At 56.0% G+C, this 12,797-nt stretch overlaps 2 protein-coding genes across 3 annotated transcripts in view; both read left to right on the top strand.

The window, feature by feature from the left end:
• UBAC1 (UBA domain containing 1) overlaps window positions 1-5,039 on the top strand; it is a 36,835-nt gene extending 31,796 nt beyond the window's left edge. Inside the window, exon 10 of the mRNA XM_076056033.1 lies at window positions 874-5,039. Coding sequence (XP_075912148.1) covers window positions 874-989 — 116 coding nt within the window. The 3' untranslated portion in view covers window positions 990-5,039. The remainder of the gene's footprint in view (window positions 1-873) is intronic.
• Window positions 5,040-9,565: 4,526 nt separating this feature from the next.
• Window positions 9,566-12,797, top strand: part of LOC116958207 (calmodulin-regulated spectrin-associated protein 1) — a 296,794-nt gene continuing 293,562 nt past the window's right edge. The window contains exons 1-2 of one of the 2 annotated variants that reach the window (XM_076056050.1): window positions 9,566-10,035; window positions 11,109-11,295. The gene's annotated coding sequence lies outside the window, so the exon portion shown is untranslated. Of the gene's footprint in view, window positions 10,036-10,717; window positions 11,296-12,797 lie in introns of those variants that run through there. The other variant, XM_076056049.1, reaches the window with a different exon arrangement.

Here is a 12,797-nt window from a genome sequence, read left to right as displayed (position 1 = left end):
AGCACTTGCTCACAGCACTTGCTCACAGCACTTGCTCTTACAGCACTTGCTCTTACAGCACTTGCTCACAGCACTTGCTCTTACAGCACTTGCTCACAGCACTTGCTCTTACAGCACTTGCTCACAGCACTTGCTCTTACAGCACTCGCTCACAGCACTCGCTCACAGCACTCGCTCACAGCACTTGCTCACAGCACTTGCTCTCACAGCACTTGCTCTCACAGCACTTGCTCACAGCACTTGCTCACAGCACTTTCTCTTACAGCACTTGCTCACAGCACTTGCTCACAGCACTTGCTCTTACAGCACTTGCTCTTACAGCACTTGCTCACAGCACTTGCTCACAGCACTTGCTCTCACAGCACTTGCTCACAGCACTTGCTCTTACAGCACTTGCTCACAGCACTTGCTCACAGCACTTGCTCTTACAGCACTTGCTCACAGCACTTGCTCACAGCACTTGCTCACAGCACTTGCTCACAGTCACTTGCTCTTACAGCACTTGCTCACAGCACTTGCTCACAGCACTCGCTCACAGCACTTGCTCTTACAGCACTTGCTCTTACAGCACTTGCTCTTACAGCACTTGCTCACAGCACTTGCTCTCACAGCACTTGCTCACAGCACTTGCTCTTACAGCACTTGCTCACAGCACTTGCTCACAGCACTTGCTCACAGCACTCGCTCTTACAGCACTTGCTCTTACAGCACTTGCTCACAGTCACTCGCTCACAGCACTCGCTCACAGCACTTGCTCACAGCACTTGCTCACAGCACTTGCTCTTACAGCACTTGCTCACAGCACTTGCCCCCAAACGGGGTTCCGTTGCAAGGGCTTACCGCGTGTTTTTTTGGCCTTTGCGTTGGGCGCAGCGTTCGAGGACATGCTCGAGAACCCGGTTAACAGCGCCCAGTGGATGAACGACCCGGAGACCGGACCTGTCATGCTGCAGATCTCGCGCATCTTTCAGACCCTCAACCGGATGTGACCCTGCCGCTCGCACCTAGCCACGCTCCACCCACCACTGCTGGCAGCGGGCCCGCGCACAGGGGCAGCTGCCGCTAGGGGTGCCCCTAGGCGAGACCACACAGCGGCAATTATCCCTATGACTGGCAGCAGACTCACACACAGGGACAGCTGCCGCTAGGGGTGCCCCTAGGCTAGAACACACAGCAGCAATTATCCCTATGACTGGCAGCAGACTCACACACAGGGACAGCTGCCGCTAGGGGTGCCCCTAGGCTAGAACACACAGCAGCAATTATCCCTATGACTGGCAGCAGACTCACACACAGGGACAGCTGCCGCTAGGGGTGCCCCTAGGCTAGAACACACAGCGGCAATCATCCCTATGACTGTCAGCGGACTCACACACAGGCACAGCTGCCGCTAGGGGTGCCCCTAGGCTAGACCACACAGCGGCAATCATCCCCTACCACTGACAGCGGACTCACACACAGGGACAGCTGCCACTAGGGGTGCCCCTAGGCTAGACCACACAGCGGCAATCACCCCCTACGAGTGGCAGCGGACTCGCGCACAGGGACAGCTGCCACTAGGGGTGCCCCTAGGCTAGACCACACAGCAGCAATCATCCCCTACCACTGACAGCGGACTCACGCACAGGGACAGCTGCCACTAGGGGTGCCCCTAGGCTAGACCACACAGCAGCAATCATCCCCTACCACTGACAGCGGACTCGCACACAGGGACAGCTGCCACTAGGGGTGCCCCTAGGCTAGACCACACAGCAGCAATCATCCCCTACCACTGACAGCGGACTCACACACAGGGACAGCTGCCGCTAGGGGTGCCCCTAGGCTAGACCACACAGCGGCAATCATCCCCTACCACTGTCAGCGGACTCGCACACAGGGACAGCTGCCACTAGGGGTGCCCCTAGGCTAGACCACACAGCGGCAATCATCCCCTACCACTGTCAGCGGACTCGCACACAGGGACAGCTGCCACTAGGGGTGCCCCTAGGCTAGACCACACAGCGGCAATCATCCCCTACCACTGACAGCGGTCTCACACACAGGGACAGCTGCCGCTAGGGGTGCCCCTAGGCTAGACCACACAGCGGCAATCACCCCCTACCACTGACAGCGGACTCACGCACAGGGACAGCTGCCGCTAGGGGTGCCCCTAGGCTAGACCACACAGCGGCAATCATCCCCTACCACTGACAGCGGACTCACGCGGTGACACAAAACCAACGTGATCTCGCTCGCCCTGCACACCGACCCCCCGCTCCACCCCCGCCGCATATATATATTTCCGCTTAAGCTAAACTAAAAACTATTGACGGTGTTTATTTCACCGAGGGAAGGTGCCCCCACTGAAGTTGTGTGTAGCTCGTTTTTTTCAGAAGCCACCTGGCCATCCCAAATGACAGTTCCACAAAGTGGCTTATCGTCATCGTCATCATCATCGTCGTCATCATCGTCGTCGTCATCATCGTCGTCATCATCATCGTCGTCATCATCATCGTCGTCATCGCGTGGACATTTTTACCGCAGCAGTCGAAGACTCTAAACGCGTGGTGACGTTGATTCTGAATGTGCAGGGGGGAGAAAACCTGGAGGAGGACCCCGGAGAAAAATCCACGCGACCACGGGGAGAGAGAGAGAGAGAGACGCAGACTCCAAATATACAGCAGCAGCAGCAGGCGTTGTCAGGGTAGGGGATCGAACCCACGACCTCCTGTAGACCAGGCGAGGTAGTTAACATCTCATAGCCACCGTGATGATGATGAGAGAGAGACGCAGACTCCAAATATACAGCAGCAGCAGCAGGCGTTGTCAGGGTCGGGGATCGAACCCACGACCTCCTGTAGACCAGGCGAGGTAGTTAACATCTCATAGCCACCGTGATGATGATGAGAGAGAGACGCAGGCTCAAAATATACAGCACCAGCAGCAGCAGGCATCGTCAGGGTCGGGGACCGAACCCACGACCTCCTGTAGACCAGGCGAGGTAGTTAACATCTCCTAGCCACCGTGATGATGATGATGAGAGACACGCAGACTCCAAATATACAGCAGCAGCATCAGGCGTTGTCATGGTCGGGGATCGAACCCACGACCTCCTGTAGACCAGGCGAGGTAGTTAACATCTCCTAGCCACCGTGATGATGATGAGAGAGAGACGCAGGCTCAAAATATACAGCAGCAGCAGCAGGCATCGTCAGGGTCGGGGACCGAACCCACGACCTCCTGTAGACCAGGCGAGGTAGTTAATATCTCATAGCCACCGTGATGATGATGATGAGAGACACGCAGACTCCAAATATACAGCAGCAGCATCAGGCGTTGTCAGGGTCGGGGATCGAACCCACGACCTCCTGTAGACCAGGCGAGGTAGTTAACATCTCCTAGCCACCGTGATGATGAGAGAGAGACACAGGCTCCAAATATACAGCAGCAGCAGCAGGCATCGTCAGGGTCGGGATCGAACCCACGACCTCCTGTAGACCAGGCAAGGTAGTTAACATCTCCTAGCCACCGTGATGATGATGAGAGAGAGACGCAGGCTCAAAATATACAGCAGCAGCAGCAGGCGTTGTCAGGGTCGGGGACTGAACCCACGACCTCCTGTAGACCAGGCGAGGTAGTTAACATCTCATAGCCACCATGATGATGATGAGAGAGAGACGCAGACTCCAAATATACAGCAGCAGCATCAGGCGTTGTCAGGGTTGGGGATCGAACCCACGACCTCCTGTAGACCAGACGAGGTAGTTAACATCTCCTAGCCACCGTGATGATGATGAGAGAGACACACAGACGTCCTGTGTACCAGGCGAGGTAGTCAACATCTCATAGCCACCGTGATGATGATGATGAGAGAGACACAGACCTCCTGTATACCAGGCGAGGTAGTTAACATCTCCTAGCCACCGTGATGATGATGAGGCGGTCATCGTAGGCAATCCGCATGTCCTCCCCCCCTAGGGACATTTAGTTTCTGGGGTTGGCCAGTTGTGTGTGTGTGTATGTAAGTGTGTATGTATGTGTGTACATGTGTGTGTGCGTGCGCGTGCGTGTATGTGGGCATGTGTGTGTGTATATGCCGGCCTTCATAGGTGCTCGCTAACAGCACTTGCCTCAACAGTCTGTTCAGGCTATACGGGGATCTTTGTATATGTGTGTGGTAGTGTAGCGGTTAGCACTATGCTGCGTTACGAACCCGGCGGCCCAAGTTCGATTCCCGCTCACGGCCAACGCTAAGTTGGCCGTGAGTATCTGCAACCGGTCCTGGGCCTCCCCTAGGTCGACTCAGCCTCAAATGAGTACCTGGAGCGTTGTGTAAACATCGCCACTGGGGAAACAAAGGCGGCCGGGCGTGGTGTTGGTCACCCACCCACTCGTGTGTCGTGCCGGCCTTCATAGGTGCTGCTCGCTAACAGCACTTGCCCCAACAGTCTGTTCAGGCTACACGGGTGATCTTTGTCTTTGGGGCCGTCCATAAATGCCCCAGTCCGTGACCTCGGGTCTCGAGTCCGTGACCCCGGGCCCGCGACCGCAGGCCTCGGGCCCCTTGACCCCGAGTCCGTGACCCCGGGGCCCGAGTCCGTGACCCCGAGGCCCTAGTCCGTGACCCCGGGGCCCGAGTCCGTGACCCCGTGCCCCGAGTCCGTGACCCCGGGGCCCGAGTCCGTGACCCCGTGCCCCGAGTCCGTGACCCTGTGCCCCGAGTCCGTGACCCCGGGGCCCGAGTCCGTGACCCCGGGGCCCGAGTCCGTGACCCCGGGGCCCGAGCCGTGACCCCGGGGCCCGAGTCCGTGACCCCGAGGCCCGAGTCCGTGACCCCGAGTCCGTGACCCCGAGGCCCGAGTCCATGACCCCGTGCCCCGAGGCCGTGACGTCAGTAGGAGGAGGGGGGGGGGAGTCTTTGCCGTTGTTGAGAGATGAATTTTGTGGGGGGGGTGTTTTTTTTTTGGTTTTTAAGAATTCTTTATCTGGAGGAATTGTATAAATCCTCGCGAATTGACTTGGCGTGGCATCGCATTAAAAGAGTTCCCACTGAGACGGAGGACATCTCTACGTGTCGCCTGCTTCGCGCTGTGTGCTTCTTGTCGTGGGGTGGGGGGGGAGTGATTTGTGAAACTATCTACTCCAGTTTTATTTTACCAGGTAAGTCACCGACTGAGCTGCCCGTGTAGTTGTTTTTCAGAAGCGACCCACCTGGCCATCACAAAAAAATTATCGCAGCTCGACCAAAGTGGCTTGTTATCGCCATCATCTTCGTGGACATTGAGAGCAGCAGCCAAATACTATAAACGTGTTTCTACAGACTCGTAGAGACCTATACTCATAGAGACCCACAGAGACCCATACTCGTCGATACCCATACTCATAGAGACCCATACTCACAGATACCCACAGAGACCCATACTCAGACCCATACTCATAGAGACCCATAGACACCCATACTTATAGAGACCCACGCTCATAGAGACCCATACTCATAGACCCACAGACACCCATACTCATAGAGACCCACAGAGACCCATACTCATAGAAACCCACAGAGACCCATACTCATAGAAACCAATAGAGACCCATACTCAGAGACCCATACAGATACCCACAGAGACCCATACTCAGACCCATACTCATAGAGACCCACAGACACCCATACTTATAGAGACCCACAGAGACCCATACTCATAGAGACCCATACTCAGACCCACAGACACCCATACTCATAGAAACCCACAGACACCCATACTCATGGAGACCCACAGAGACCCATACTCATAGAAACCCACAGAGACCTACAGACACCCATACTCATAGAGACCCATACTCATAGAGACCCACAGAGACCCATACTCATAGACACCCACAGAGACCCATACTCATAGAAACCCACAGAGACCTGCAGACACCCATACTCATAGAGACCCATACTCATAGACCTACAGACACCCATATTCATAGAGACCCACAGAGACCCATACTCATAGAGACCCACAGAGACCCATACTCATAGAAACCCACAGAGACCTGCAGACACCCATACTCATAGAGACCCATACTCAAGAGACCTACAGACACCCATACTCAGAGACCCATACTCAGAGACCCACAGACACCCATACTCATAGAGACCCATACTCAGAGACCCACAGACACCCATACTTATAGAGACCCATACTCATGGAGACCCACAGAGACCCATACTCATAGAGACCCACAGAGACCCATACTCATAGAGACCCATACTCATAGATACCCACAGAGACCCATACTCAAAGAGACCCACAGAGACCCACAGAGACCCATACTTATAGAGACCCATACTCATAGAGACCCATACTTATAGAGACCCATACTCATAGAGACCCATACTCATAGAGACCCACAGAGACCCATACTCAGAGACCCACAGAGACCCATACTCATAGAGACCCATACTTATAGAGACCCACAGAGACCCATACTTATAGAGACCCATACTCAGAGACTCACAGAGACCCACACTCATAGAAACCCATACTCATAGACCCACAGACACCCATACTCATAGAGACCCACAGACACCCATACTCATAGAGACCCACAGAGACCCATACTCATAGAAACCCACAGAGACCTACAGACACCCATACTCATAGAGACCCACAGAGACCCATACTCATAGAGACCCACAGAGACCCATACTCATAGAAACCCACAGAGACCTACAGACACCCATATTCATAGAGACCCACAGAGACCCATACTCATAGAGACCCACAGAGACCCATACTCATAGAAACCCACAGAGACCTGCAGACACCCATACTCATAGAGACCCATACTCAAGAGACCTACAGACACCCATACTCAGAGACCCATACTCAGAGACCCATACTCATAGAGACCCACAGACACCCATACTCATAGAGACCCACAGAGACCCATACTCATAGAGACCCACAGAGACCCATACTCAGAGACCCACAGACACCCATACTCATAGAGACCCATACTCATAGAGACCCACAGAGACCCATACTCATAGAGACCCACAGAGACCCATACTCATAGAGACCCATACTCATAGAGACCCACAGAGACCCATACTCATAGAGACCCACAGAGACCCATACTCATAGAGACCCACAGAGACCCATACTTATAGAGACCCATACTCATAGAGACCCATACTCATAGAGACCCACAGAGACCCACAGAGACCCATACTCATAGAGACCCACAGAGACCCATACTCATAGAGACCCACAGAGACCCACAGAGACCCATACTCATAGAGACCCACAGAGACCCATACTCATAGAAACCCACAGAGACCTACAGACACCCATATTCATAGAGACCCACAGAGACCCATACTCATAGAGACCCACAGAGACCCATACTCATAGAAACCCACAGAGACCTGCAGACACCCATACTCATAGAGACCCATACTCAAGAGACCTACAGACACCCATACTCAGAGACCCATACTCAGAGACCCATACTCATAGAGACCCACAGACACCCATACTCATAGAGACCCACAGAGACCCATACTCATAGAGACCCACAGAGACCCATACTCAGAGACCCACAGACACCCATACTCATAGAGACCCATACTCATAGAGACCCACAGAGACCCATACTCATAGAGACCCACAGAGACCCATACTCATAGAGACCCATACTCATAGAGACCCACAGAGACCCATACTCATAGAGACCCACAGAGACCCATACTCATAGAGACCCACAGAGACCCATACTTATAGAGACCCATACTCATAGAGACCCATACTCATAGAGACCCACAGAGACCCACAGAGACCCATACTCATAGAGACCCACAGAGACCCATACTCATAGAGACCCACAGAGACCCACAGAGACCCATACTCATAGAGACCCACAGAGACCCATACTCATAGAAACCCACAGAGACCTGCAGACACCCATACTCATAGAGACCCATACTCAAGAGACCTACAGACACCCATACTCAGAGACCCATACTCAGAGACCCATACTCATAGAGACCCACAGACACCCATACTCATAGAGACCCACAGAGACCCATACTCATAGAGACCCACAGAGACCCATACTCAGAGACCCACAGACACCCATACTCATAGAGACCCATACTCATAGAGACCCACAGAGACCCATACTCATAGAGACCCACAGAGACCCATACTCATAGAGACCCATACTCATAGAGACCCACAGAGACCCATACTCATAGAGACCCACAGAGACCCATACTCATAGAGACCCACAGAGACCCATACTTATAGAGACCCATACTCATAGAGACCCATACTCATAGAGACCCACAGAGACCCACAGAGACCCATACTCATAGAGACCCACAGAGACCCATACTCATAGAGACCCACAGAGACCCACAGAGACCCATACTCATAGAGACCCATACTCGTCGAAACTCATACTCTGAGAGACCCACATAATGAGGACTCACAGAGACCCATACTAAATCTCATTTTTTCTTAATTTTATTGGCTTATCACGTCGAAATATATCACAGCAGCCTAAATACTACAAACACCAACAACATCAACAACGTTCATTTTGTACGGCACTTGCAAGGGGCAATTGATGCTACCGGGCAGTGCCAGGCTAGGTTCACTTGATGCTACCGGGCAGTGCCAGGCTAGGTTCACTTGATGCTACTGGACAGTGCCAGGTTAGGTTCACTTGGTGCTACCGGACAGTGCCAGGCTAGGTGCACTTGATGCTACTGGACAGTGCCAGGCTAGGTGCACTTGATGCTACCGGGCAGTGCCAGGCTAGGTTCACTTGATGCTACTGGACAGTGCCAGGCTAGGTTCACTTGATGCTACTGGACAATGCCAGGCTAGGTTCACTTGATGCTACTGGACAGTGCCAGGCTAGGTGCACTTGATGCTCCTGGACAGTGCCAGGCTAGGTGCACTTGATGCTACCGGGCAGTGCCAGGCTAGGTTCACTTGATGCTACCGGACAGTGCCAGGCTAGGTTCACTTGATGCTACTGGACAGTGTCAGGCTAGGTTCACTTGATGCCATTGGACAGTGCCAGGCTGGGTGCACCTTGCCTGGCACAAGAGCCGTGTGGTGACGTCACAGACAATGGGGGGGGAGTGGTCACCGCCGTCACGTGACCCCAGAGCGACTCGCGCTTTCCCGCACGGTTTCTCCGCGCGACGGATGACGTCATCGCCGGTGACGTCACCGGCGCGAGTCTCCACAAGCCCCCCCCCCACACACACGCGGCGGGTGAGGGGGGCGGGGGCAAGAACAACCGCGATCAACGATTGGTGCGGGCGCGCATCACGTGATCCCCACCAAACCCTTCCCCCCCCTCGCATCCCCCCCTTCTCGCAAACTCCCACCCCCCCACCGGAAGCCCCTCCACTTAAGCCCCCCCCACCGGAAGCCCCCCCCTCACCCCTCCACTCCCAACCCGCGCCCCCCCCCCCCCCACTTTTTTCGCCCGTCGCAGACATTTAACCGACGGCCGCGCGCGCTCGCCCACCGATTGGCCCACGCGCGCCTCCCCCCCCCCCCCCACGTGGTTCGCAGCCGGACCAATCGGCGCGCGCGTCCAAGGGAGTCCGCGTTTGGTGGTGGTGGTGCTGCTGCTGCTGCCCATTACTGCTGCCCATTACCACCGCCGCCGCCGCTGCTGCTGCTGCTGCCCACAGCTTCGTGGGCAAACCCCCTCCACCACCCTCCCCGAGAGAGAGAGAGAGAGCAACCGTCGGTGGAGTCTCCTCGTGAGGGAGAAACGAGCGGTGGTGGTGTTGGTGGTGGTGGCGGCGAGCTGGGTTTGGGGGGGGAGGGAGGAGGTGTTGTCCATCAGCAAGGGTTCAACCCCAGGCGGAGGCTGAATGAGGTTGGCGTCGCCTCGGGAGGAGAGGAGCGCCGCGTTTTGCCAGCGCCGAGGCATGGGCGGACCTCGGGCCCAGAGCGGTTGAAGGAGGAGGAGGAGGTGGTGGTGGTGGTGGACGTGGGGGTGGTGGTGCTCCGTCCCTCGGGGCTCGTGTCTCCTCCCCAGGTGGGGGAAGAGGGCCCCCCCGTGTCTCCTGCGTCTCACCCGGGCCCGTGTCTCCTCAGGGGGGCCGCGTCTCCCCCCCTACCCCCTCCTCCCCTCCCACGTCAGGGGGGGCCCGAATCTCCCCCGTCTCTCCCCCGTCTCACCCCCATACACATCCATCCTCGTTGAGCTCACCCCTTATCCACTCATCCCGTGCGCCTATCCCACCCGACTCGTATCTCACCACCCCCCCCACACCACACCCATCACATCTCTACTCACGGCGAGGGGATACCCCTATCCGGACCCCGATAGCAACAACCCCCAGCGAGTCGCCCTTTCCTACCCCCTCAGTCCGCCCGAACCTCACAGTAACCCGGCACCCTTAACCCGCCCACCCCCCCTAAGCCCCCTTAACCCACTCACCCCTAAGCCCCCTTAACCCACCCACCCCTAAGCCCCCTTAACTCAGCCCCCCTAAGCCCCCTTAACCCACCCCCCCTAAGCCCCCTTAACCCAGCCCCCCCTAAGCCCCCTTAACCCACCCCCCTAAGCCCCCTTAAACCAGCCCCCTTAACCCACCCCCCTAAGCCCCCTTAACCCAGCCCCCCCTAAGCCCCCTTAACCCAGCCCCCCCCAAGCCCCCTTAACCCACCCAGCCCCCCCTAAGCCCCCTTAACCCAGCCCCCCCAAGCCCCCTTAACCCACCCAGCCCCCCCCCCCTAAGCCCCTGTTACACCCAGCCCCCCATTCATTCCCCCTCGGCAGGCCGAACAAACACAGAGGCCCCTTCCCCATTATTCTAACGCGGACCCAGCCTCAGCCCAGCCTTCACCCGACCTGACCACGCACCACCACCACCCCACTTACCTTACCACATTAACCCCCCTTACCCCCTTACCAAACCCTGCTCGCCCATGCTCCCCACACCATTTGGAACCTTTGCATAGCCAGCCAGGCCTAGTGTTTGGTGGTGGTGGTTGTTGGGGGGGGGGGGGGTACTCCCCCCACAACACAAAATCATCGCCGAATCCAGCCAGACGGACGAGAGACCCCCCCCCCAACCCCCCCTCCTCCACCCCCACGGTCTACAGACCCTGGCCCACGACTTCACCGCCTTCCACTCGACCCGAACCTACCGGAGCACGAGGAGGCTGGAGCCGTGGCCTCGGGCACCACCACAACCACCCCGGGCACGCCTCGCCTCGTTCCTGCCCCGCCACGGGTGACAGCTGAGGGGCCGAGGCTGCTGGCGCCGCCGCCGCCGTCGTGAGCGAGCCGGTGAGGAGGTGACACTCGCGCACAGAGTTAGTGGTGAGTGTGTGAGTGTGGTGAGTGTGTGGTGAGTGTGTGAGTGTGTGTGGTGACTGTGAGTGTTTGGTGACTGTGTGAGTGTGTGGTGACTGTGTGAGTGTGTGGTGAGTGTGTGTGTGTGGTGAGTGAGTGTGTGGTGAGTGAGTGTGTGGTGAGTGAGTGTGTGGTGAGTGTGTGTGTGGTGAGTGTGTGGTGACTGTGTGTATGGTGACTGTGTGAGTGTGTGGTGACTGTGTGGTGAGTGTGTGAGTGTGTGTGGTGACTGTGTGAGTGTGGTTACTGTGAGTGTGTGGTGACTGTGAGTGTGTGGTGACTGTGTGAGTGTGTGGTGAGTGTGTGGTGAGTGTGTGTGTGTGTGGTGACTGTGAGTGTGTGGTGACTGTGTGAGTGTGTGTGGTGACTGTGAGTGTGTGGTGACTGTGAGTGTTTGGTGACTGTGTGAGTGTTTGGTGACTGTGTGAGTGTGTGGTGACTGTGTGAGTGTGTGGTGACTGTGTGGTGAGTGTGTGAGTGTGTGTGGTGACTGTGTGAGTGTGGTTACTGTGAGTGTGTGGTGACTGGGTGAGTGTGTGGTGACTGTGAGTGTGTGGTGACTGTGAGTGTGTGGTGACTGTGAGTGTGTGGTGACTGTGTGAGTGTGTGGTGAGTGTGTGGTGACTGTGTGAGTGTGTGAGTGTGTGGTGACTGTGAGTGTGTGTGGTGACTGTGTGAGTGTGTGGTGACTGTAAGGTGACTGTGAGTGTGTGGTGACTGTGAGGTGAGTGTGAGTGTGTGGTGAGTGTGAGTGTGTGGTGACTGTGAGTGTTAGGTGACTGTGAGTGTGTGGTGAGTGTGAGGTGACTGTGTGAGTGTGTGGTGACTGTGAGTGTGTGGTGACTGTGAGTGTGTGGTGACTGTGAGTGTGTGGTGAGTGTATGGTGACTGTGAGTGTGAGGTGACTGTGAGTGTGTGGTGACTGTGAGTGTGTGGTGACTGTGAGGTGACTGTGTGAGTGTGTGGTGACTGTGAGTGTGTGGTGACTGTGAGTGTGAGGTGACTGTGAGTGTGTGGTGACTGTAAGTGTGTGGTGACTGTGTGAGTGTGTGGTGACTGAGTGTGTGGTGACTGTGAGTTTGTGGTGACTGTGAGTGTGTGGTGACTGAGTGTGTGGTGACTGTGAGGTGAGTGTGTGGTGACTGTGAGGTGAGTGTGTGGTGACTGTGTGAGTGTGTGGTGACTGTGGTGTGAGTGTGTGGTGACTGTGGTGTGAGTGTGTGGTGACTGTGAGTGTGTGGTGACTGTGTGAGTGTGTGGTGACTGTGGTGTGAGTGTGAGTGTCTGGTGACTGCGAGTGTGTGGTGACTGCGAGTGTGTGGTGACTGTTAGTGTGTGGTGAGTGTGAGTGTGTGGTGACTGTGTGAGTGTGTGGTGACTGTGTGAGTGTGTGGTGACTGTGTGAGTGTGTGGTGACTGTGTGAGTGTGTGGTGAC

Source organism: Petromyzon marinus, chromosome 74, assembly GCF_048934315.1.
Source record: "Petromyzon marinus isolate PM22_M1 ecotype Great Lakes invasive population chromosome 74, UKy_Petmar_22M1.pri1.0, whole genome shotgun sequence".
Taxonomy (NCBI): domain Eukaryota; kingdom Metazoa; phylum Chordata; class Hyperoartia; order Petromyzontiformes; family Petromyzontidae; genus Petromyzon; species Petromyzon marinus.
The sequence above is the reverse complement of the archived record's forward strand: the minus strand, read 5'-3'. Positions and strand labels throughout refer to the sequence as shown.